The sequence below is a fragment of the Ixodes scapularis genome, unplaced genomic scaffold, assembly GCF_016920785.2.
Source record: "Ixodes scapularis isolate PalLabHiFi unplaced genomic scaffold, ASM1692078v2 PGA_scaffold8__174_contigs__length_109621045, whole genome shotgun sequence".
Lineage (NCBI taxonomy): Eukaryota > Metazoa > Arthropoda > Arachnida > Ixodida > Ixodidae > Ixodes > Ixodes scapularis.
In genome coordinates, this window is record NW_024609883.1 from 66,735,360 (window position 1) to 66,758,156 (window position 22,797).

Genomic DNA, 22,797 nt, shown 5'->3' on the forward strand with positions numbered 1-22,797 from the left:
AGGCTATGAGCAGGTGATGTCGTCTGCTAGCGAGTATCGTCATTTCCGGAAGTTCAGCACCTCTCTTGCTCTTGCACCTCCTCGCTTTCCGCTCTGTTCCTCCTCTTCCTCCCAATCCACCGAAACAAAGCAAACAAATGTCAACAACAGTAGCATAAATCTACGCGGGGAAGAGGGACTGGTTGTTCGTGTCGTCCTTTCGTTTATTTTATTCTTCACAGTGGCGGGAGTGGGGTGAACGGCGGTTAAATCCCCGCCGATAATCGTTCTCGGATGCTCGCCGCCGCCGTGCCGAGTTCACCGGCAAGCTCGCACTCGTTCGCCATGAAAATGGACGGATTCCGGACCAAGGGCGACACGGTCGACGCCGTCTCCGAGTCCTTGTCCTTCACCCGCTTCGACGCCGCGCTACTTGTCATCTCGATCGTGACGGTGTTCGCGGACGTGTTCATCGACGTCTGGGTCGCCTACAGGCACCTCCAGAGCGGGAACCTGCTGTACTTTGGCCTCACCGTCGTCTTCATCCTAGTCCCGTCGTGGGTCGTCACGTCGGTCAGCCTCAAGTGGTGCGTGATCCAGGGTCGGCGCTCCGAGTACGACGAGTACAGGCAGAGGCTCTGGCTCGCGGTCACCCTGCACATTTTCCAGTTGGCCATCGTGTACAGGTGAGATCAAACGTGGGCCGCTGAAACTGGCCGACGGCCGGCGCGTCGAGTGTCAGTGACCGCTCCGCGCGATCTCGATGACATGCATGGGGAGCATGCGGCTTTTAACTCCGGGAGGTTGAATCGGATTTCCAGCTCGCATATCAAGATCGGGAGTTTGAGATCGCGAGGAACGCATCTCTCTTTCTCGATTAATTGGGTACTTTGCGTAGATCGTATTGCGGACCCTGTTAACAGTAATGAACGTACCGTACTCCGCTTCACTTTACGTAGCCTGAAGTTGCAAGAGCAAGCTCCAGGCCTTCACTTTAGCGTCCCTGCAAAGTACGCGCGCTCGTGCAGTGCAAGCATCGTTCAGGGCAACATATATCTGGTGTCTGTGGCTTCGCCTCGCTAGGAAGTGAAACTAACTGTAGGTAGACACTAATATAGTTTTGAATGAATAGATAGTTCGGATCTTGAAATAACTGGTTACTGAGGGGCTAGGACGACGGAAGAAATGGGGGAGCTCGAGGGGACCGCTGAGGGCTCTCTGGGGTACCCCTGAGGTTCCTATGGACCTGGTTTTAAAGCCCACGATTTAAACCAAATGTGAAACATTTTTGTGTTCAGAAGAAATCCCTAGTGTTCAGAAAGCACAAACCATTTCTGTCTGATTAGCAAGATCTGCAACATTTGCTTTCCCATGCATGCTTAACGGTATCTTCAATCGATTCATTCATCGGTCCAGAACGATCATAGTATCGGTGGCGGTATGGAATGGCAGTAGCTGTCACTGAAAACTCGTTTGTGTGACGTAGGTTGAGTATTGTGAAAAATGAAAAAGGGGTTTTGAATGGAATGCTGCACATATTCTTGGACATGCACTGGATACGTCAGCAGTCATGCAGAACAACAGACGTCATCACTCACTTTGTCTCTCCGAAAGCCTTCCATGTCAGTCACACTGGCTGCCATTGTCACTGTAGTGACTTGACGTTCAGGTGTATAGCAAAAGGGTTCTAAGTTCTGGCACCCTGTATTTTCAGGACACAGTTTTATTCGGAAAATGTGTCCAAAAGCAATTGAAAACCTAGCTTTGTTGCTTGAAGGGATACTAATCCAAAATTTCGAGCTCACAAAACAAGGCTGGACTGATAGACAAGACGCTGCAAAACCCAAAAACAACTCATACACAATATCTCTAACGGATCGCCGTATTTTTGAAAAAGAAGTGCGCCATTGAACACGGTTGAGGAGACAAGGCATGTCACGATTCTTATTCCCTCTCCTCCTCGCTTCGTCTTGTTGAGCTGGTGAACAAAAGCAAGGAGGAGAGAAGCGAGGCCACCTCCCCTTATTCTCAACTGTTCCAGGAGGATCGTAACGTCATAGCCCTCGCTTGAGATAATGATGTATGAGTAATGTTTTGGAGTTTGTAGCATCCCGATCAACGCTTCTGCAGCCTTATTTTGCGAAATCCAAATTTCGGTTCAGTATCCCTTTAACACTTTGTCCCAGGTGGAAAATGCTTTCTTGGGCACATTTCTAATCTCCACAATAAGAACTGAAATGTGACCGACACGTTGAGAGCAGCGGGCTTGCATGTTTTGGTCACTCCCAGGCAGAAGTTGTGTAGTGCTCACTGGACGAACTAACAGTCAGCTCCTTGCCACCCTTTATGCGGTGCAAGGCCGGAAATTATTTTGTACGAGTTGCACATAGCTTCCATTTGTGTGCTAATATTAAAGGCGAGTATGAAGATTTTTTTAAATATATAATTTGTTTTGTGTCTACAGATACTGTCTGAAATTATATATAAAAAAAGTATTTATTTATGGAGGGTTCTAAAGAAAACTCCACTTGAAGAACTACCATTAACAGAAAGTTGCTGATAATATACCGTATTGTCTTTAGTTGGGCATCACTGGATACTTTCCCCAAAAAGTAACAAGTGCAATCCATCTGTACTTGTCACCTTGAATGAAAACACAAACTTTGCACAGAGTTCATATGCTGCACAAAGTTCACGAAATCTGGTTGTTGGAAGGAAAAAAAATTAAGATGCCTAATATTCTACGAGCCAACCCTTTTTTTCTTGTTACTACGGTTCTGGGGTGAAAATAGAAACAGGTATTTAAAAAGGAACTAATGAGGTATAGATTGTTAAAAGCCGATTTCGGCAAAGGTATGCAGCAGAGTATTATTAATAAATATATATGCATGTCGGCACCCATTAAAGGACTGAATGCCATAAGAGAAGAGATTAAAAGTGTAGCACCCACTATTTCTGGATGTTAGAAAACAGCTTCCATACAAAGGACTTTGCTTGAGGTTATAAGGCATTTCCAAGAAAAGTAAACAATGTGCTGCAGAAGCTCATTAAAGAAAAATTGGAGCAATTTTCAGAAACGTTAGAGGGACACTGAACTCCAAAAAAAACATGTTACAAAATAAACTTCCCTTAAATAGCAGTGTTTGCATTGTGAGACTAATTTGAGTGACTACAAAAGTGCTTTTATATTGGTGTTTATATCTTGAAATAGATGCTCGTTTCATAATGGTTTCTGACTCAAAATGTGTCTTTTGCAAGGCAAATATTGCTCTAAATTTTTTTTAAATTATTTTTTCAGATAAAGTTTAATATCTGTCGTATCCAGGAACTTTTGAAAAATTATTTATGGGCACCAGTTACTGGACAAATGGTAGAGGGCAGTGTTTGTCTCCTTGTGTTCACAAACACCGCCTTTTGTCGTTTTCTTAACAGAAATGTTTGAAAACAGCTAATTTCTTTTTGCATCAAATAGCAAGACTCAGCAAGTCCCAAAACATTCTAACCATGTCACAACCAGGCACGGTCTGAGCTTCCCACAGTACATAGTTTATAATTAGATGTCTGATTTGTAAAACATGGCTGATAGTAAGCTCCAGTCATGACCCGAAGCCCACCTTTTCCACTCGTGGCAAGGAATTGGTGCAACCTGTCAGCTAAGACAGTTTTTCTCAAGTATGCATGTCATCCATTTTCCTGATGTCATCCTCGGATGACATCCGTCCTTGAGGTGACATCAACACTTCGGACGCCATCTCATTCACATCGACATAATCCATGCTTGATAGCTCAGGGATCTCGAGATCCTTGTGCCGTCAGGATTTCAAGGACCTTGACATCCCGCGAATCTCAAGGACTAAAATGTCATCTAAGAGCGTAGTCCAAACCCTTTTCCAGGTACCTGAGTTCCCTCGTCTTCGGCATTCGGAGCCAAGACAAGAAGCGCGCAAAGCCAGAGCGCAGGGTCTACTACCAGCTCATGCTGTGGGAGGACAACGATGCGGCCGTGCTGCGCCTCATAGAATCCTTCCTCGAGTCCGTTCCCCAGCTGCTCCTGCAGGTCTACATCCTGACCACAAATGTGGACCAGTCGTCGCTCATGGGTGAGTTGGCACGGCCGCTTCTCTAGATCCGCCGAACGGAACTTGTATGGACTGGGCTCGTTGAACTCTTCCTAAATAGCAAGGCCATAATATGGTGCCTGGTCTGTTTACCGCATCCAAAAAAGTGGCCCCTCGATTTCTGCTCGATGACGTTATGAAAGCGTCAAAGCAGTGGGGGATGGATGTGGCAGACGACCATTCTGCAGCAGGTCCCTTTCCAACAGCGTAGCCCTCCGGCTTTTTTGATGCCCTTTGTTGCCACTTTGAGACCACTTTCGACGCACAGGTGGAATGGGACGCTGAACGCACTAGCCGAAATCACGTGCCAGGCGCCGTAGCTGAATCGCTGAATTTTCGGCGTCACCCTAAGGAAGCCCACGCAGGGCTCAGATTGAACACTAGTCCCAGCTGGACGTCGACACAGCACTCGTGTCTGATCTGTGCCTCGTGCTTGCCTCTTTTAGGAGAGGCCTTGGCTGTCTAGGAGGCGTAGGCTCTTTACAGCGATTCCAAGGCTGAAGAGCCTCTCCAGCTCCGGTTTGACGAGGGACGAAGGGAGTGCACGAAGGGTTTGGGGTAAACCGCGACGTCGCGGAACTTTTCTAAAGTATGTCTCGCAATGCTCATTGCTAGAGGCAATTTATACAGCTCAGTGGCACGACGTGTACTTGGGGCTTTGTGGATGTTTCGATCATGGTGCCCGAGAAATTGCCTTCAGTTTTTAAGGGAAAACTGAAAATGATAGTTTTGGGCAAATACGGTTCTTTAAGGTAGCTCTAGACACCCATTTAAGGCCACGCACTTACCGTCTCGCATGAAAGAAATGGACAAAGTTTTGTTGTTGTATCCTTGTAGAAGTGAAGGATGCACATGCAACATGATCTGGGAGAGATCTTAGCTCTGAGAAAATGGAGTGCAAAGCTGCATTCTCAGGGTCTAAAAGTAAAAGTAAATAGTAAACTTTAGTTTACTAAGAGTAAAGTAAAAGTAAAAAAGAAACAGTGGGCGGTGTCTGGCACTGAAGCTATTTCTTGCTCCTTTTTACTCGTGTGCCAATTTATACCGTGGACAAAAAGAAAGAAGTTCAGAAATGCTATTCTTACATAAAGTAATGCATGCTTAGGACGGTTTCATATTCGCCCAGTTTTAAAATGTGTGTTTCGTACAAACTGAAACTACCACATTTTTTAATACGCGAAAAGCATTTTATCGAAACTACACCTCTGAAATTTGTCTTCCATCCTTTGCCCATTTGCACGCCAGTCATTGGCTAGGAGTGGCAGATGTCACCAGCGTCACTAGCCAGTGTCATATGTCAACGGGCTTTTGAGGTGCAGCAAGCCGTTTGGCAGAGTGCCAACATCTTATGCACACCGCTAGTTTTGCATCACCAGTCTTTAGCTTATCGTAGAAGGGAACTCGTGACGTTCTTTCAACCTAAGCACAAAGAAAAACATGGGATGCTAAATTTAGGTGTCTGGCAAAAGATTTGTGGTCCACCAAGGCCAAGGCTCAGGATGCATAACTGCATTAAGCTTAACGAGTCATTCAAATTAAATACAATTCAACAATTAACCTGACCAAATAGCATCGCAAGACCCACAAGCAAAACAAATGTATGAGGAATGTTTTCCTTTTTCAACCTCCGACAAGCTGGATGGAAAGAATGAGCAGTGAAATATATTTTAATATGGCCAAACAAAAATTGGATACATACTGTGGCTATTTCTCCACATATTCACCACACAAATTTTGTTACTTATCAAAATCTGGCGCAAGCTTTTAAATGCCCACCTCAAAAAAGTTTACTGCCGGGGTTTCCAGTCATTTCACCACATATCAACAAGACCGTCAATTGCAACAGACATTCTTCCTTGACCGCCATCATCGTGGACATCTGTTCGTCCTCCCCGAAACTGTATGCAGTTTTCTTCGTCTTCGTACACGTTACATACCGTATTTACTTGAGTAATAGCCGCACTACTTATGAACAAGGCCCTTGCTTCTACTTTCCCGCAAAGCACATATACTGCCAATCATCGCGTTGCGCATAAGTAACATAGCGAATAATTAGATCTAGAACATGATTCTTCATACAAATGCAATCTTCACACATGGTATATTCGCACGAAGACCTTATCGCTGTCCTGTACACCGCTGGAGTCATGCTGTCGATCAAGGTGATTGGCAATCCGCGTGCCCCGCGGAAAAGCGAACCCTCAGGCGTTCTTCATAAACAGTGCGGCTATTACTCGAGTAAATACGGTAGTCGTAATTATGTGGAGAAGTAGCTAAAATATGTATTTCATTTTTGTGCTTGTTAAAAATAAATTTTAATGGCTCGTTTTTCTTTTTAGTCCATTGGAGATAGAAAAGTAAAACAGCCCTCACACAAAATTGTTGTGTTTCGTGCGTCCTCAGACTTTGTCTGGCCGTCGTTTCTTCTTCGTGCCGCAGTGGTCGCCCAGAAGGCGTCAGTGGGCATCAGCGTGGCATCCATTGCGTGGTCCCTGGTGGCATACGTGCGCACACTGCGCTTTTCGTTGGAGGACAGCCCCAACGTGTCGTGGCAGGCCACCATCGTCTGCTACCTGTGGCGGGTCCTGGTGTTGGCCCCCCGCCTGGCCGCCCTGGCCCTCTTCACAGCCGTCTTCCACTGGGCCCTCTTCGTGCTCGTCCTCGCCCACTGGCTGCTCATGTTCGCATGGCTGGTGCGCTTCGTCCGCATCGGCCAGTACGACACACGGTGGGTTGCGGGCATTCGTCGGCATTGTCCCGACGGCGCCTATAGTTAGTGCCCCACATTCTCAGAGTTCATTTTTGAGCAAGATCAAAGGGTGATTTTCAAAGTTTATTTTCCGCCTCAAATTCAGAGTGTTTCCAAGCTTTCATTCATCGTCAACGAAGATTCAAAGTTTTTCGGATGTTAAGTGTCACCAACCAAGGTAGAGTATAGCAGGCAGAAAATTTATTTTATCAGAATTTTTTATAGACAGTACCAAAAGAGCTTAGCCTCGTTTAACCCCTTAAAGGACACATGCAAAGGAAAAAAACATGTTTTTTAAACAGCTTAGATGGAAAAAGGATATCATAAAACGATTTTACAACCAAGAAAAAAAATTTTTAGAGCTACATTTACGGTGCTATACGACTTTGTAGTTGGCACCGGCGGGCGCCGCGGAAAAGTGGCCCTTATTTATCACGCGACGGGCCCATATTTGTCACGTGGTTCTTGCGCTCTTTCGGAAGCTTCCTATGGCCTCTAAAAGTAACTTATTCATCTTTGTCTGAAGTATAACGAACAACTAAAATGAATATGTAACTTTTAGAGCCCAAAGGAAACTCCTAAAAAAGCGCAAGCAGACGTGATAGACCTGTGCGCCGGTCAGACTACGGCAGCGGTGCCCTGAAGCAGACGAATTTGTGCGGCGGCGGCGACGGCGGCGTGGAAAAACGCGTTGAAGCGGCGTTCGCACAACACTCAGCGTGCGGCAGCTACGCAGCGCGGTGGCGCGCGGGCCTACCACGTGACCAGCGGCGGCTCCTGTGAGTGCCAACTACAAATTCGTGTAGCGCCGTAAATATAGCTCTAAACATTTTTTTTCTTCGTTGTAAAATTGTTTTATGACATCCTTTTTCCATCTAAGCTGTCTAAAAAAAATGTTTTTTTCCTTTGCATGTGTCCTTTAACTGTTTTGAATGGCCTAGCACGTCAACATGGAGCTGTTCCCAAACCTTTCAAGACGGGTATAGCTTGACTGCTTTCCCCGGTTCATGCACTCAACTGTTTGGGACGACGAGCCAGGCTCGCTCGTGGCTTAGTTTGCGGCTGTGCCTACAAATGGCGGCCCTGAATTTGTTTTTTAAATATTGCTTTTATTCTGTTTGTGGCTCGAAATTTGATTCTAAGGCAACAAATGTAATTTTGAAGACAACAATTGAGCAGTTCAGGGTTAGAAATTTCCCAGAACTAAGAACGGTTAAAGGGGTGGTGCAACGATTTTCAATTGGAATATTTTTCACTTTACACAAACTTGCTGGCACTAGTGGGATTGAGGATACTCGCACGCAATGCCACTGACCAAGAAACTTCTTTGTTGCGCTGTAATTTCGAGGACAAAACCGAGTGTTTTCATTCAATCTCTCCTTCGCAAAACCTGATGACATAGCTGGGCGGTAGCAGTACCACCCAGTGACGATATTTGAATGCGGCTCGTAGATTGGACCCGAGCATGGCGTGGACACTTGATTTGGGCTCGTGATAATCGATAGCTCGAGAACCATTCGGGTAGTGGCCCGTGTCCAATCGCTGCAATGACGACAACAGCCGAACCATAACAATGTCTGGAACTCAGCGCGTGTCCTGTGCCTTGCCAACCCCAGCGCATGACTATGATTGGCGGCATATAATCGGCTCCAAATCACATGGCCGCTTATTCTGGCTGCGAGTTGAGGGGGCGAACTCTGCCCGTTTTTCTTTATTTTTTTCTGCGACTGCGATTGCGTGTGGTGAAAAACGGAACGGGTATTTTACAGGTCATTAACGTCAGGGATCCGTTCTAAGCGGTAATTACGCGAAATACACAAATGGTTGTATCGCCCCTTTTGGGGATTAATATGAAGGCCCGAAGTTGAATAGCTCTAAAGGTCAGACGTGTTTGACTATTCTCATGAAGAGGTCGGCCCCTCGACAACAATTACACCCATTGCACGGGTGGAAACTTTAACACACCGCCATGCTTCCCATGCACCTCTAATCTTTCTCCAATGTACTGATTTAATGGTTTTCAATGACGCTCAGCAAGTTTCTGATTAGAACCACTTCTTTATCATCAATAATTAAAAACGGAATTAACAAATATTTAATAATTCAACCTATTGCGACGATTATCCACCTATATTCGGTCCCCCTTGCCATATAGCTCATCTTCACAGGCCGTCTTGGTGTAGCTTTCGCAGCTTTTTTAAAACAAATCTGTAAAGCCTAGGAATACACCTTGAATAAGGGAGGTTCAACCATGATCATGTTTTTCTCCTTGCTAACCTTGCTTTTTTTCCTTCGGTAGTGGGGCTCTTGGAACTCCTAGCGGTAGTAGTTTTCATGCCATAGCAATCAACGTGACAGGAATTGTGGCACATTGGCAGATGGGCTTCCAAAAGGTGTGGACAAATATTTTACCCCGAGGCACGAGAAAAATAATACGGTGTGCCTCATACCTTCGAGTCCTGGCATCTACACGATAATGAAGGTCATTTTGCCAATGCTAGTTTCGATGCCGGCAGATCCCCTATAGTGCTGCACTCTATGGGACGTTCACACAGAGCTATGCTTTGTTGCACCTCAAGGGGAATAGCAACATATGCCACGAGCCATCCCAGCAGATCTGGCGCTGACAAAGGCCGTATGTCATCTATGTGGCATTGGATTGGCTTCGATGGCTCGTAGGGTCATTCCCAGTTTGTTGTGTGGCAAAACGGAGTATGCATTGGGTTACTTCGGGAAAGGAAGGAGTCTGTCATGCGTGTCTTCCCGGATGCAGCACGGACAAGCTGTTCTTCAAGGCGGTCCTGGCGGCCATCTATGTCTTCTGCTTTGTGGACATGGCTCCCGGCAACCGTCGTTTCCGGTACGCCTTCTTCTACGCTGTCATGTTTGCCGAAAACGCCCTGCTGCTGGGCCTGTGGTACCGGTACGCCGAACCGACACCCTGGTACCACACCGTGGCTCTACTGGGGAGCTTCTGCAGCTTCTGCATGGGAATCATGTTCCTGGTGTGTATACACTCTTGTGTACTCCTCAAGACGGGCCCTCATTCTCCGGTCTTGTAGTACCAGTTTCTAAAGACCTTTCCCAAGCAGTGTGGATGGAAGCATTGGCCAATGGTCAAAGAGTGGTCGTTCATCGGCCAATGCTAGGCCAATGGCTGATCGCCAGATAAAGGCCAGTCATCGGCCAATGGCTGGCCACTGGCCACAGGACCACTGCCAGCCATTGGCCAAATTTGTGTTTCTTGGGTTGTTTGTACATTTATTTATTTATTGATTTGTTATATAGGGTGTTTCAAGTCCCCAGCTCAATCTAAAATACCTAGACTGTAAAAATCGACGCCTGCACATAGCAATCTAAACTTTTTGTCAACAGTGTATTTCACACATCAGTTTTTGCTTGTAAAAATACAAAGCATAGCTTCCTTTCTGTGAAAAATAGGGCCAAGAAACTTGCCAGTCTCAACGGTGGGCGGCGACGCAGACGACCGAGTCGAGTTGCAGGTCGCATTTGGCGCCCGTGTTGGTAGATGGCGCTACCTCCTGGTTGTGGCTTGCTTTTAAAGGAATATCGAAAGTGCTCATGTTGACCGTGATTTATTGATATGAACATAATCTTTTATAATGTACCTTTGGCTTAAAAATAAATGCAGCCAATGATAGCGAAACTTGAAGTAACAAAAATAAAAGAAAACGCAGTTGCATAACGATGGCGCTGACGGTGCTCTTGCTGCCGACAGATTTCGTCTGATGTAGTCTGCTTTCTTTCGCTGGTCGGTTGCATCCTCCGACGCTGCTCTCGATACTTTTTTTTGTCACGGTTGGTGGGAAAACAGCCACAATGCGTCACTTTGGACGCTACTTGGACCACACTTTCGAGACGTGCTGGGCTACCAAAGCAAACTCCAGATAAACAGCAATCAATGGCTCTAAAAAGAGCCTGTTCATAGAAGCCCACGGTTTTCGCAGTTATCAAAGGCATTGGTCATATGTACAAATAGGTTAGATATGTGCTCTTCAATCAATATGTCCTCGAACTTGGAGGCACTTGTACAGTCTTCGCTCATAATCCCTGAAGGCTGCCTCCCGCATATTGTCCATGCTGGCATTGAAGGCGGATATAATCCACTTTTTTACTTCCGTCATCGCGCACACGCAAATTGTGTAGACCTGATCTTTTACAAAACCCCAAACAAAAAAATCATAAATTGTCAGGTCAGGGGACCGTGAGGGCCAGGGCATTGTCGGTGGCCCTCGACCCATGCAGTTGCCGGGAAAGGTCCTGTCAAGTCACTGCTGTGGCGTAGTGCGGGGATGCTCCAACTTGCTGGAAGATGCACACTTCCCTTCGCATGTGCGAAGCTTCCCACTCTGGCAAGACGTCCTGTTGAAGCATGCAAAGGTAGGCGTCGCCGGTGACTGTGTCCTCAAAGAAGAATGGACCAACGATGCCCTCCCTCCTAAGTTTACACCATGCTACGACCTTTGGTGACTGGACAGCCTTTTCAGTGATCCAGTGAGAGTTTGTCTCGGACCAGCAGCGGGTGTTCCGCTTGTTGACGTGCCCTTCCAGATGGAAAATAGCTTCATCCGTGAAAAGCAGAAACTGAAGGTGGTTCCTGTTTGTAGAGATGCGCCCAAGTTCGTCCACGTAGAACTGCTTTCGCTGTTCATAGTCATCTGGCTGCAGCTCGAACAGAACTTGTGGCTTAAACGGACACATTTGTTGGCGGATCATTCTCCACACGAAATGTTTACCGATACCAAGTTGTCTTCCGACCTGTCGTACGGACAGCTGTGGGTTGAATGCAAATGCCGCAAGCATGGTGTGACGTCTGTTCTGCTGTGGCAACCCCTCTTCAAATGCTCGCAGCCTGGTCTCCGCAGTGTTTTTCGTTTTGAATCAGTGTACCCAGCACACAACAGTCCGACGGGTGGGTGGATGCCTACAGAAAGTGGCTCGAAACTTGGGGCTCACTTGCCTCATGCTCCTGGTTTCTGTAAACCAAAGGACTACCTGTGCCCTCTCTTGGACAGTCAGGTGATGCATGTGGCTGTTTTCCCACCAACCGTGACAAAAAAGGTCTTGCGAGCAGCGTTGGAGGATGCAGCCGACTAGCAAAAGAAAGCAGACGACATGCAGACGAAATCTGTCAGCAGCAAGAGTGCCGTCATTATGCAACTGCGTTTTCTTTTATTTTTGTTACTTCAAGTTTTGCTATCATTGGCTGCATTTATTTTAAGCCAAAGGTACATTACAAAACGGTTATGTTCATATTAATAAACTACGCTCGACGCGGGCACTTTCAATATTTCTTTAAAGGCAAGCCGGAAAAAGGAGGTAGCGCCATCTATCGATATGAGCGCAAAGCGCCAACTCGACTCGGTCCTTCTGCGTTGTCGCCCGCTGTTGAGCCTGGCAAACTTCTTGGCCCTATTTTTTACAGAAAGGGAGCTACCCTTTGTAATTTTACAAGAAAAAACTGACATGTGGAATACACCTTTGACGAAACGTTTAGATTGCTACGTGCAGGTGTCGATTTTTACGGTCCATTTTAGGTCAAGCCTGGCGACTTAGGACACCCTATATACCTTTAACCCGAGTACACTTGGGCAGGTTCCCACGTGGTTTCAATTTCGGTTTGCTCCCGACCCATCCCATCTAAGTTGTCTTTTTTTAGAGCGCAGCTCTTAGGGACCCGTTCCCGGCTTCAGCGGCGTCGGCGTCGCCGTCGGCGTAACCAAGGTCAGCCCAAGGTCATCCCAAGGTCACATGACCCCCCTCCCCCCCTTGAAGTCACGCGACACCTCCCCGAGGTCACGTGACCTCCCTGATGACGTCACCGGCATCCCGCATCGTCATCGCATCGTCATCGTCATCATCACTGATGACGTCATCAGTGACGTCACTGATGACGTCCCCGGCATCCGCATCGTCATCGCCATCATCACTGATGACGTCATCAGTGACATCACTGATGGCATCATCGGCATCGTCTCGTGACCCCCCCAGGTCACTTGACGCCCCCCCAGTACCCTTCCCTCCTCCTCCTCAAGAGCTGCGCTCTAATTCGGTGTTACAGGGAGTTGTAAACGGCTTTCACTTTTTTTTTTTCTTTACCTATAGCGGTATGTGTTAGCGAGCGACGAAAACAATGTTTTATGTTGTGGTGTCACGTTTTGATGGCACATATGTTTTCTTTGTTTAGGCGACTTCAATTTCGGTATGCTCCTTTGTTGTCACAGAATGGCGAGACTATGTCGTTGAACCTCGCACTTTGTGGCAAACACCAAGATCTAGAAATGACTATTGAACTTGGTGTTCAAATGACTGTAAAAACAAGGAAGTTACCGTTGTAAATAAATGAAGGCCAAGTAAGGCTGCTCGAAAGAGTGACCTTGGGGTGTCAGGTCGAGGTGCCACTGCATAGTAGCAAGTCTTGAAAAGTACAATTCAAGAAATATGACCTAGGTTGGAGTTATGCAGACATCAATTAACTTTTTGCTCATAAAAGATTGTCTTTGTTTTAAGTAAATATTCTTCACTGAGTGTGCTATAGCGTAAAACCGAGACCAAAATTTGCATTCGGCATGCGGGAAAAGAAAGCCCAGAACTCAAGAGGGTAGGGCCCGAAGGCTAAGTGGTGCAAGCTACTGCCCGTTCTGAAGGGTACAGCCATTAGCATTCATCCATCCGTCCTCCATCCATCACATTAGGGAGTAATACAAAAACAAAAGGACATCGAATACTAACATAACACAATAAATTAGTTATGAGACATCACTTGTTACCACTTGACAGAAAAGGACCGGGTCAGTGATGGTGACAGTCCACCATTTTTCAAATTTCTCCTTTTAGAAGTATTCGGTATGAAGCGGCGTGGGCATGGCACGAGCGAGTGCAAACTTTCTTTCGAGTAACGACACTAGATCCTCCTGGCTCCATTGAGCAACGGTGATCTAGATTGAGCTCCGGAAACATTGCTTTTGTGCCCATTGCGACTGATCTTTGCCCCTAGTATAAAGCAGCTTCTCCTCTTCCTTACCTACTGGTGCCTTTCCTTCTTCAAGTCTCCTACCAAGAAATCCCCAAACCAATTCTCTGACCGGAGTTACCAGTTGGGTTGATCTGGGGAGGTTGTTCCACGCAAGAATCCTATAGGGGAAAAAAGAGCTGGCCGAAGCAAGAGATTGTCCTTGGAAATGCTTCAAACTGCGACTGTGGTTTATGTGTGATGATGACCTACACAAACCTGGTTGCACTGCTTGATGAGAATAGGAGACGTTGTGCTTCTGGGCACAATGCTTGAGCTGTTTTCCAGGTGTGGGTTCGTATCCCACTTGTCACACCATGTTTTGTTCAGAAGCGAGAAACGCCCTTTTTATTCAGCAACTGTTCCTTATATACTATATTTCAGTATCGAGCGAACAAAGAAGCCAGACAAAGTCTCGAGCACACTATCTCAATGATAATGACATGGCTGTGGGATAACACTACAGTAATGTTGTGTTGCTTGTCCTGGATGAGCCCGGTCGTCCAGGACGGCAAGCCACAAATAGGAGTTTTGCTTAACGCCCTTGAGTTTCGCTGAGCATCAAGGAGTTCTGCCGAACATCTACAAGTTTTGTCGAACTGCTGTGAGTTGTGCCAAGCACCAGTGAGTCATGTCAAACATCAATGCTGAATATCAATGTCATTTCAGAGACCTTTCCTTCCAAACATTCTTCCATGGCCCAACTCCTATGTGTAACTTGCTCTGGCCCTGGTCTTTTTTGGTGCTAAGCTCTTGCATATCAAACGAGGGTCCTTTTAAAGTGCTTGGCATGCTCGTGTTAGTGTCAGCCGTGCTGCAGCAAGGCCCTGGAAGAGCGTCAGAAATGGCATGCAGGCACAGCTATTGGTTTGATATAGCCTGCGTTACCAGTAGTGTTGCGTTGTGCGATGTGGAGAGGGGAGGAGGGGGAAAGTGTTAGCACACTGCTGCGTCCCCCCCCCTTGACGCAGATTTTGCATGGAGGTGGAGCAGGAATAGTGTATTAGTGCCTATTACACCTTCGTTGCCTTTAAAAATGTCTAAGCCGAGCAATTTTTTTTTATGTGCAGATAATCTACTACCTTTTGCTGCACCCAAATGCATCCAGCATCGTTCAGCCTGAATCTTCGGAGATCAACATCAGAAACGGTTTTGCCGGCGAAAGTCACGAGCCCTCGGAGACACCGTCGACGGGACGCAATTCGCCACAGCGCGTTTCGCTGACCAACTCGTCCCCGAAGAGGGATTCCCTGACACCCTGTCTCGAGGCGGGCGACCCTTGTTCGTTACCTGGTTTCAAGGTCACTCCTGTGTGACCTTGAAACCGGGTAGTGGTCGTTTTGCGTGTTGCATGTCGGCACATGCAGTGAAAAGCTTCTGAATGTTGCTCACTGACCACCGTGCAGATAGAGCGAGGTTCGAGCTTGCTCGATTTGCACGGTCGTGCGTAATCTGTCAGTGGAAGATTTGTCGACGGTTGAATGGCAGGGTTATGAACCAAACACCGCAGGAGAGTAATGTGGGCATCTCAAGTTAACATCTGTTTCACCGGTGCTCGAAATCATTCCTGGTCGCCCAAGGAGTCGCCGAGCCTCTCTGTATGTTACTGTCATAGAGACCTGATTGATATGGCAGGATTAGCTGCACTATTGCTCGAATTCCTTTGTGGACAGAAATGATAAGTCGTTCCTACATTGATCAAATGCAATTGTAGTGCAATCTGTCAGAATAGCTGTGTGCTTAGGAATCTACCGACAAAGTGTCAGTTGTTACCCCGAGGGACTACTGCTGCTCAAATTCGCTTGTGGACAGAAAAGATGAATCATCCTTCTATAACCAAATCGGATCATAATGCAAATAATGTGTCAGGATAGCTGCACACTTTGCAATCTACTCACAAAGTAGCAGTGGGCCAATGCAAGATGATGACCTAAATTTTATTTTTCATGAAACTAAAGCTTGAAGGCAGGTTTTGCAAACAAAGCCGTTAGTTTCGTATGACATGAATCTGACCATGTTTTTTGTGGAGGTAAGCTTTAGGCAAGCATGAACAACCCTAGCTCCACAAAAGCTGCATTATATAATTGAATATGTGAAGCAACTAGCTGTAGGTAATGTAGATTAAACAAACAGGGGAGATCTGTGCTTTTGATTCAGCAGGTGCTACGATTAATCGGCACATCTAACAACAAAGGAACACATTTAAGCTCGTGCTGTCTCGTTTGTGGTGTTTGGTTGCAACCGTCTAAAGTTGCGACACGTCATACTGTTCCTAAGCTGTAGCTACAGAGTTGACGTTAAACTCGGCATGACTGAATTACAAAGTGAGTGGAGTTTTTTGCAGTGTCGTTTTCCCACCTTGCAAGTAGCTTGGTTTCTTTTACGAGCTTTCAGCGGCCATAAGTCTAGTACAATGTACAGAATTTATTTTTTGTGTTGGCAAGTGTGAATTTTGAGCTCCGACTGCGGATGTGTCAGGGGTAAATAGAATCTGCAGCATTGAAATGTTTGGCGTGCCTTTACACTCCCTGAAACCAGACTTTCTCATAGAATGTCTTCATCCATTATTTGGAACTGTAGAAAATGTGTATGTACACAGTAGCAGAGCAGACCTTAAGTCTTTAGGATTTTCTGGCCCACGTCAAGACAGGATCATTCCGAATGTACAAAGTCATCCAGTCTGTGCATCTTAATGATCATTCATGAGCCTTCCACATTTATTGGTAGCTACAACATAATGGTACTTCTAAAGGTTGTGTAACTTCTTGCCTTCTGTCACTGTTTTGACCCACGATTTTATATGAACATGGGGTTTCATTCATTAATCATTCAGGACCCATTTCGGTTGTTGCGGTGCAAACATATTTAATTGACGTCCTCGCTTCATTGTTCCTTGACCCTGCGACTGACCTCGCAGAAACTGTAGCTGCTCGACTTCCGCGCCCATTTCACTTCTAGTCATGTTGTCGGTGTATCATGTGTATGTTTCGAAAAATGTGACGTTGCGTTTTAGCAGTCCTTTTTGCGATGCAGGGTTTTGGAAGTGTCTCAAATATATACAAAAGAAAAGGTGCACCACGGGAATTTGCGTACACTGCCCCTCCGAACAAAGTATGCCTTCCGCCCTCCGAAACGTTTTTGTGATACCACACATTCCAGTTGTCGAAAGCGTTGTGAAAGAAACGGTCGTTTCGGGGAGCTGCTCGCCAACTCGGCGATGTGCCGCCGGTGCTATTGTAGCGTAGGCTAGAAGCTCTAAATTAGTAGCTACCCTTCGTCGGCCACTTCGTTCCACAACTTCATTTTGGTTGCCACCATTTTAGTCTGCAACGGTGTGAAGCAGCCGAGGTGGCATTGTTTTGCCCTGTCGCGGACTAACATTTTCGTAGGACGAAAACCCTTTTCCTGCGATGTTAGGTGAAGCCTTGTACAGCTGGCAACAATGATTGTAAGTACCAAGATGACCGATGTGTTTTTACTGTTAGTGGCTCTAGTGTAGGCGACCTCCCCCTAATGTCAGCATCGGTCGAGTCTTCGCGTCGACCGTCACGAGTCGTGATCTCTTTTTTTTTTTTTTTTTTTTTTTAAAGGTGATGACAAGCTCAAGTGATCACTTGATCGGTTCAAGTGTCATGATATCAGTTTATTAGTCTACATTTTAACGGTTGGAGGGTCGTGAACATTGGAGCCACTTGCTTCCGAGCGGCTCTAGTGAACACTATTTACGCGTGCTAACGGGTGTCACATTTTTATAGAGTCAACCATGTTATTGGCGAGGGATGGGCTTGTATCGGTTGAGCCAATGAACATATTTGTTACACTAAACTTTGTGCTGTTACGTGAAGCATGTTTTGGATGGGGGACCTCCCATTGTATGCGATAGAGTGGGTGGGAATTATCTCATTTTTATATATATAATTCTGCCTACATCATGTTTTCATGTTGCATATTCTTCACATCACCAGGAAAATGCCCATCATTTTCCGTTACATTGTATCGACATGGTTCAATAATAAAGATGCTCAGATTTGACCTGCGTCCTTGCTTCTGTTGTCAGAAATCGTACATGAAGCAGTCTCCATATGAAATGTTCCACCATCTGTTGGTGGCACACCTAACTCATACTGGATATCTGCTCTTCATCGCGAACAGTCGTTTCTCAGTCAAAAGCTTCACACTCTATCTTCTACGAGGGTATCGCCGTTATGTGATTGCTGCGCCAGTTGCACGAAACTGCGGCAACGTACTTGCCCTGCTACGTCCTGCTACATTTTACCAAAGTGTGGAATTCGCACCAATATTGCGCCAAAAACTCATAATTTCACTTTCTTTTTTCCGTACAAAAAAAGTTCAGGCATCGCTACTCTGCCGGTTTGTTACTGCAAGCTTGTGTAGATTTTCAGAACTTTCGGTTATCGCTTACAAGAATGTGTGATCTGATTTGATCATTATCTTATCGAACATGACTTGTCACGCGGAAGTTTCGGGATATTTATAATTTTACGTGTTCTGTTTTGTGAAAGAAACAGGCGTTTCGGGGAACTGCTCGCCAACTCGGCGATGTGCCGCCAATGCTATTGTAGCATAGGCTAGAAGCTCTAAATTAGTAGCTGCGTGTTGCATGTCGATGCACCAGTGCATGATAACTATGCTTAACTCCGTTAAGCATACTTATCATAAGTTACTTCTCTGCAGTGAACCAGGGCACGGTGTAGACAGTGGAATTTTGTGGATGTCGCTTCACCACAGCGCAGCCTAGTGCTAAAGAGTAAAACGCTCCTCCAGAGTAGAAAAATGCACAACCGTGCGTCCAAAAAAAAAGAGTCCTGTGAAGGTTTATTTGACATCTACAGTGCATTTGCAAAACATAACTATGATCAGTCGATATGATAAACTGCAACATCCTGCCAAATTGCATGTGTCGCTGGTCATTATTATTAATATATATATATATATATATATATATATATATATATATATATATATATATATATATTTTTTTTTTTTTTTCAGGTTTGTGATTTGGTGGTACCACCTTCAACTGTCGACTTTTAAACCAGCCGCTCAATATTGATGAAATTTGCAGGCTCTATTCATCTCGTTTCCTAATAGCACTGTTTGGCGATTCCATCAACGTACGACAATTTTCCGATAAGCTATTTATGCAGGTTGCCTCTCTTGTCAAAGAAATCTATCATAAAATTGCTTCGAAATATCGCGCATTTCTAAGCTGCAGCCATAAATGACATATCGGGGGTGCGGCTATCTATTTTTACCCTGAAATCGGCGCTTTTTTCGTGCAAAATGACGATTTGGAATGCATTCCACATAATGGACCATTTTCTCCTCATCAAAAACCTATTTTTTTAAAAATAAGAGCTTTATTTAAATAAAAAAATAAATATCTAGCTGCATTCCCAATTAAATTTCAGTTTAAAAACATCCACACCGAAGAATAAATTCCGCAATTCATTGAAATGATAGACTTCCTAAAGCAAAATTGCTGCAAAAAGGTGAAACTGAGAAAAACCTATCTGAAGTTCTCACACCACTACATCTCATCTTGCTGGTGGTGGTGGCAACTAAAAGGTACCAAGTGCACAGGTGGTGCCTTCTGCTTACACCCGATCTCCTGCATGGCCTTGCTGAGTCCGAGCTTAAAATGCTTTCTTCGAGTGTCATTTTGTTGTCGGCATGTGGACATTGATTATGAAACTAGTGAGGAATTGGACATGCTTGCAATACACAAACCAGCGTCACCAATTATGGGCAGGGCAAACATCGTTAAAACACAACGCAGACAAACCCACGTGACTTTCAATAAATGAATGTTGCTTATTGTTAGTTTTCTGTTCAATCAGGGCGGGCTTTTCGATTCTAGGCCATGTGCATAGCCTCTTCCACGGGAAAGCTGGACTTCTTTGATCTTGCCCGAATAGTGTTTCCTCTCAAATCAATGTACTGAAGCTGTGAAGAAATGCTCTTTCGAACGAGAGCATGATCATCATTCTAGGGCGTACCGGTGCGGAGCTACAGCTGTTTCACATGTCCTAATCATAGGATTTTGCATTGTCAGCTTACCCAAAAATGTTTTATTTCTAAAAAAAAAAATATTTCAGATATTGGAATAAAAATTTGCAGGAGTGTGCACTATTCATTGTTAAACAACAATTTAAAAAAATGAGAGGTCTCTTTTTTTTTTATTGTGAATTTAAAGGGACACTGACAGGGTATTTATGCTCGCCGAGGTTTTTAGTTGTACGTGTCATATGAGAGCTCAACTACCCAGAACAGAATTTGCGGCTCGAAATTCGGTTTCTTTCCGCCCGAAAACCGCCGATCAAGAACTGGCCGGTTCGAGTCTCGCTCACTCTCTTTTTCGAGGTCACGGGCCGTTTTCTAAGGTATAGGCTCCTTGCACAGGACGTCATTTCCGTTGCCCTCCAAAGAAGAGGGGAAGAAGGAGCTCCCCTCTTATCAGGACCCTCCTTTGTACCTCCCGGATTTGTACAGGCGTCGCTATTCTCCCCCCAGAAGATTATAGAAGATTAACCTGTCGCTCAAAATTCTTACAAAAGCAGCTTCCCTCTCCTCCTCTTACTTGGTGTTCAAAAGTGTGCGATGTGACGTCAGTGCAAGGAGCCTATCGATGCGACCACCAAATTTAATCAAAGTCGTGGGTCACTGAAGGCACACACTCAATATTAAAAATAGAAAAAAAAATATGAAACCCATTTTTTGTGGCTTCTAAAAAGCTGTAAATACGTTGATTGAAAAAAAAAAGTTCCACAGACAACCGGAAGCATTCTGTGCGTTCGTCGTTTCGCGTATCGTGGGACTCGCGGGGACGGCGATGGCAGCGGACGACGGGCGTGGGGCCTCTATTTCAGAACTGTCGTTCGCGGTACCGGCGAATTCTGTCTACCTTTAAAAGAGAAATATGGGACTGATCAAAAGAATTGGTATTCATCCCGTACGACACGCCCGGCCACCAAGCCGATTTACACGAAGACGTCGCCGAGCCGTCGCTCCCTTCTCGTGGCTGAAGACATCGCTCGCGCAAACGTCAAGCACGACGTGTCTACTTCGAGTTGAATATGCACGCGTACGATTTCTTTACTAGGTGCGAATGTCCCCAAAGCGTGGTGCTTCCCGACTTCGACTCGGGAGTGCATTTGCTAGAGAAAAATCGACAGCAAACTTTCCAACTTACAGTTTACCGGCTTAATTATTACAAAGGAAAGAGATCCACCAGAAAAGAGATCCCCCAGTAGCGCAGTGGGAAAGACGTCCGGTTCACACGCGGTAGGACCGGGTCGATCCCACGTGAATTTTTTTTTTTTTCAAACATTTCCCGATGTTTACGTATCTTTTTTTCTTTTTTTTACAATCATCACTAAAGAAACAAACAAAAAATAACAAACAAATGTTGCGGACGATACTTCGCTGAATTAAATGGTATGTGATTTCCTTTTTGACACCTGCGAACTCAATGTAATCACTTTCCACAAAATGCAAGGAGCATATAAATCAGGTAGCGTCCGCTTTCCGAGGTGCCCGTATATGTTCTACAGGAATTGCAGCCAGCCAATGGTCCCGATCCCGTTGATCTTTCGGAAACTCTGTCGCACAATGCCACTTTTTTTCGTACGCAGGACATGTGAGCCAGCTCTTCACGCAACATCTTGGGTGTATTCTTTTCGGAGCCGATCATGGAAATTCACGACGGGCACTCGCTACTCATCTCCGACTCCTCAATGTACAAAACAACTCATCTTGGAGTACAGAACAACGAGCGTAACAAACATAACTGCAAAAGAATCGCCCGGCGAGCAGTCCCCGCACGCCGCATCGCACGCCGCATGTCGTGTCGTCTGCTACGGAGAGGAGAAAAAACAAACAAAAACAAAAACGCACGGTCGGGTGTAGCCACGTGACTTCCGCCACTCACTCTCTTCTCTCCACTTCTCCGACCTCCGTCGGGTTTCGGTTTCGATTTCGAGCAGTTGCGTCTTTCGGTTTTATTAAAAAAATACGCTACTCTGTTACAAAATATTAATTGGGTAGTCCTCCGACACCATAATGAAGCCCCTGGCAAAAAATGAACAAAATTTTTTGGGGGGTGTCAGTGTCCCTTGTTTCCCCCTGGTCAGGCAAAATGGCGGATGAGAGGAGGTTGTTTTCGTCGTTCAACACGTGTTTCACTTCAAAGCAAAGCGATTTTTCGACGGCTGAAGCCTTCTTCTAGTCAGTGCGTAGAAATGATATGGCGCAAGCATAAAAATAATTACTGAAAATAATGACTGTTTCTATGCTGCCTACGAGAACCAAGCAGCGATAGCAGACGACAGAGTCGAAACGACCTCCTCCTCTCCTTACCTTCTCGGCGTTGCCGCTACGTGGCGGGCTGTTTACGAACAAGCTAGAGTGCCTCAATGTTGCTTGCCGGCCAGCAACATTGAGGCACTCTAATAGCGAGTTCGTTTCACTATGGTGCCTCGATCGCGTCTTTGACTGGTGTGTTTAGCGCCCTATCCCGCCCATACATCAAAAGTGGTCCCAATGTGGCAACAAATGACGCGAGTGTCATGCTGTTGCCTGTCGCGATCCTGGCGGTTGGCCGTAGAAATGCTGGCAAAAAGAACGAGCGAACGCGAGTTTCGCTGTCGTCACGTCGTCGCTTTAGGCGTCCCAACTTCCGGCTGCCCTAGCTTCCGTGAACTGTCACAATGGAAAGCGACCTGCAGCAGAACAGTCGTCTGTCATCTTTACCACAACTGTTGGGACGCCGCCAGGGTCGCGACCGGCGAAAACATGACACTTTTATGACGTCATCAGGCGGAAATCGAGGGACCACTTTTTTGGCCGCGGTAAACACACCAGTCGGAGACGCGTTCCAGGCACCATAGTTTCACGGC

At 45.9% G+C, this 22,797-nt stretch overlaps 1 protein-coding gene across 1 annotated transcript; it reads left to right on the plus strand.

The window, feature by feature from the left end:
• The first annotated feature begins 18 nt into the window (after positions 1-18).
• On the plus strand, positions 19-17,911 carry LOC120848768 (XK-related protein 6). The gene is made up of 5 exons (XM_040220788.3): positions 19-665; positions 3,874-4,079; positions 6,537-6,825; positions 9,620-9,851; positions 14,950-17,911. The coding sequence occupies exons 1-5, from the start codon at positions 274-276 to the stop codon at positions 15,193-15,195; spliced, it is 1,365 nt and encodes a 454-aa protein (XP_040076722.1). The 5' UTR covers positions 19-273; the 3' UTR covers positions 15,196-17,911.
• The last annotated feature ends 4,886 nt before the right edge of the window (positions 17,912-22,797 follow it).

Excerpts from the sequence above, each read along its gene's own strand:
- LOC120848768 (XM_040220788.3), top strand. The coding sequence starts at position 274 with ATGCTCGCCGCCGCCGTGCCGAGTTCACCGGCAAGCTCGCACTCGTTC. Across the intron at positions 4,080-6,536 it reads GGACCAGTCGTCGCTCATGG|TGGTCGCCCAGAAGGCGTCA; the intron begins GTGAGTTGGCAC and ends TTCGTGCCGCAG. Across the intron at positions 9,852-14,949 it reads GCATGGGAATCATGTTCCTG|ATAATCTACTACCTTTTGCT; the intron begins GTGTGTATACAC and ends TTTTATGTGCAG.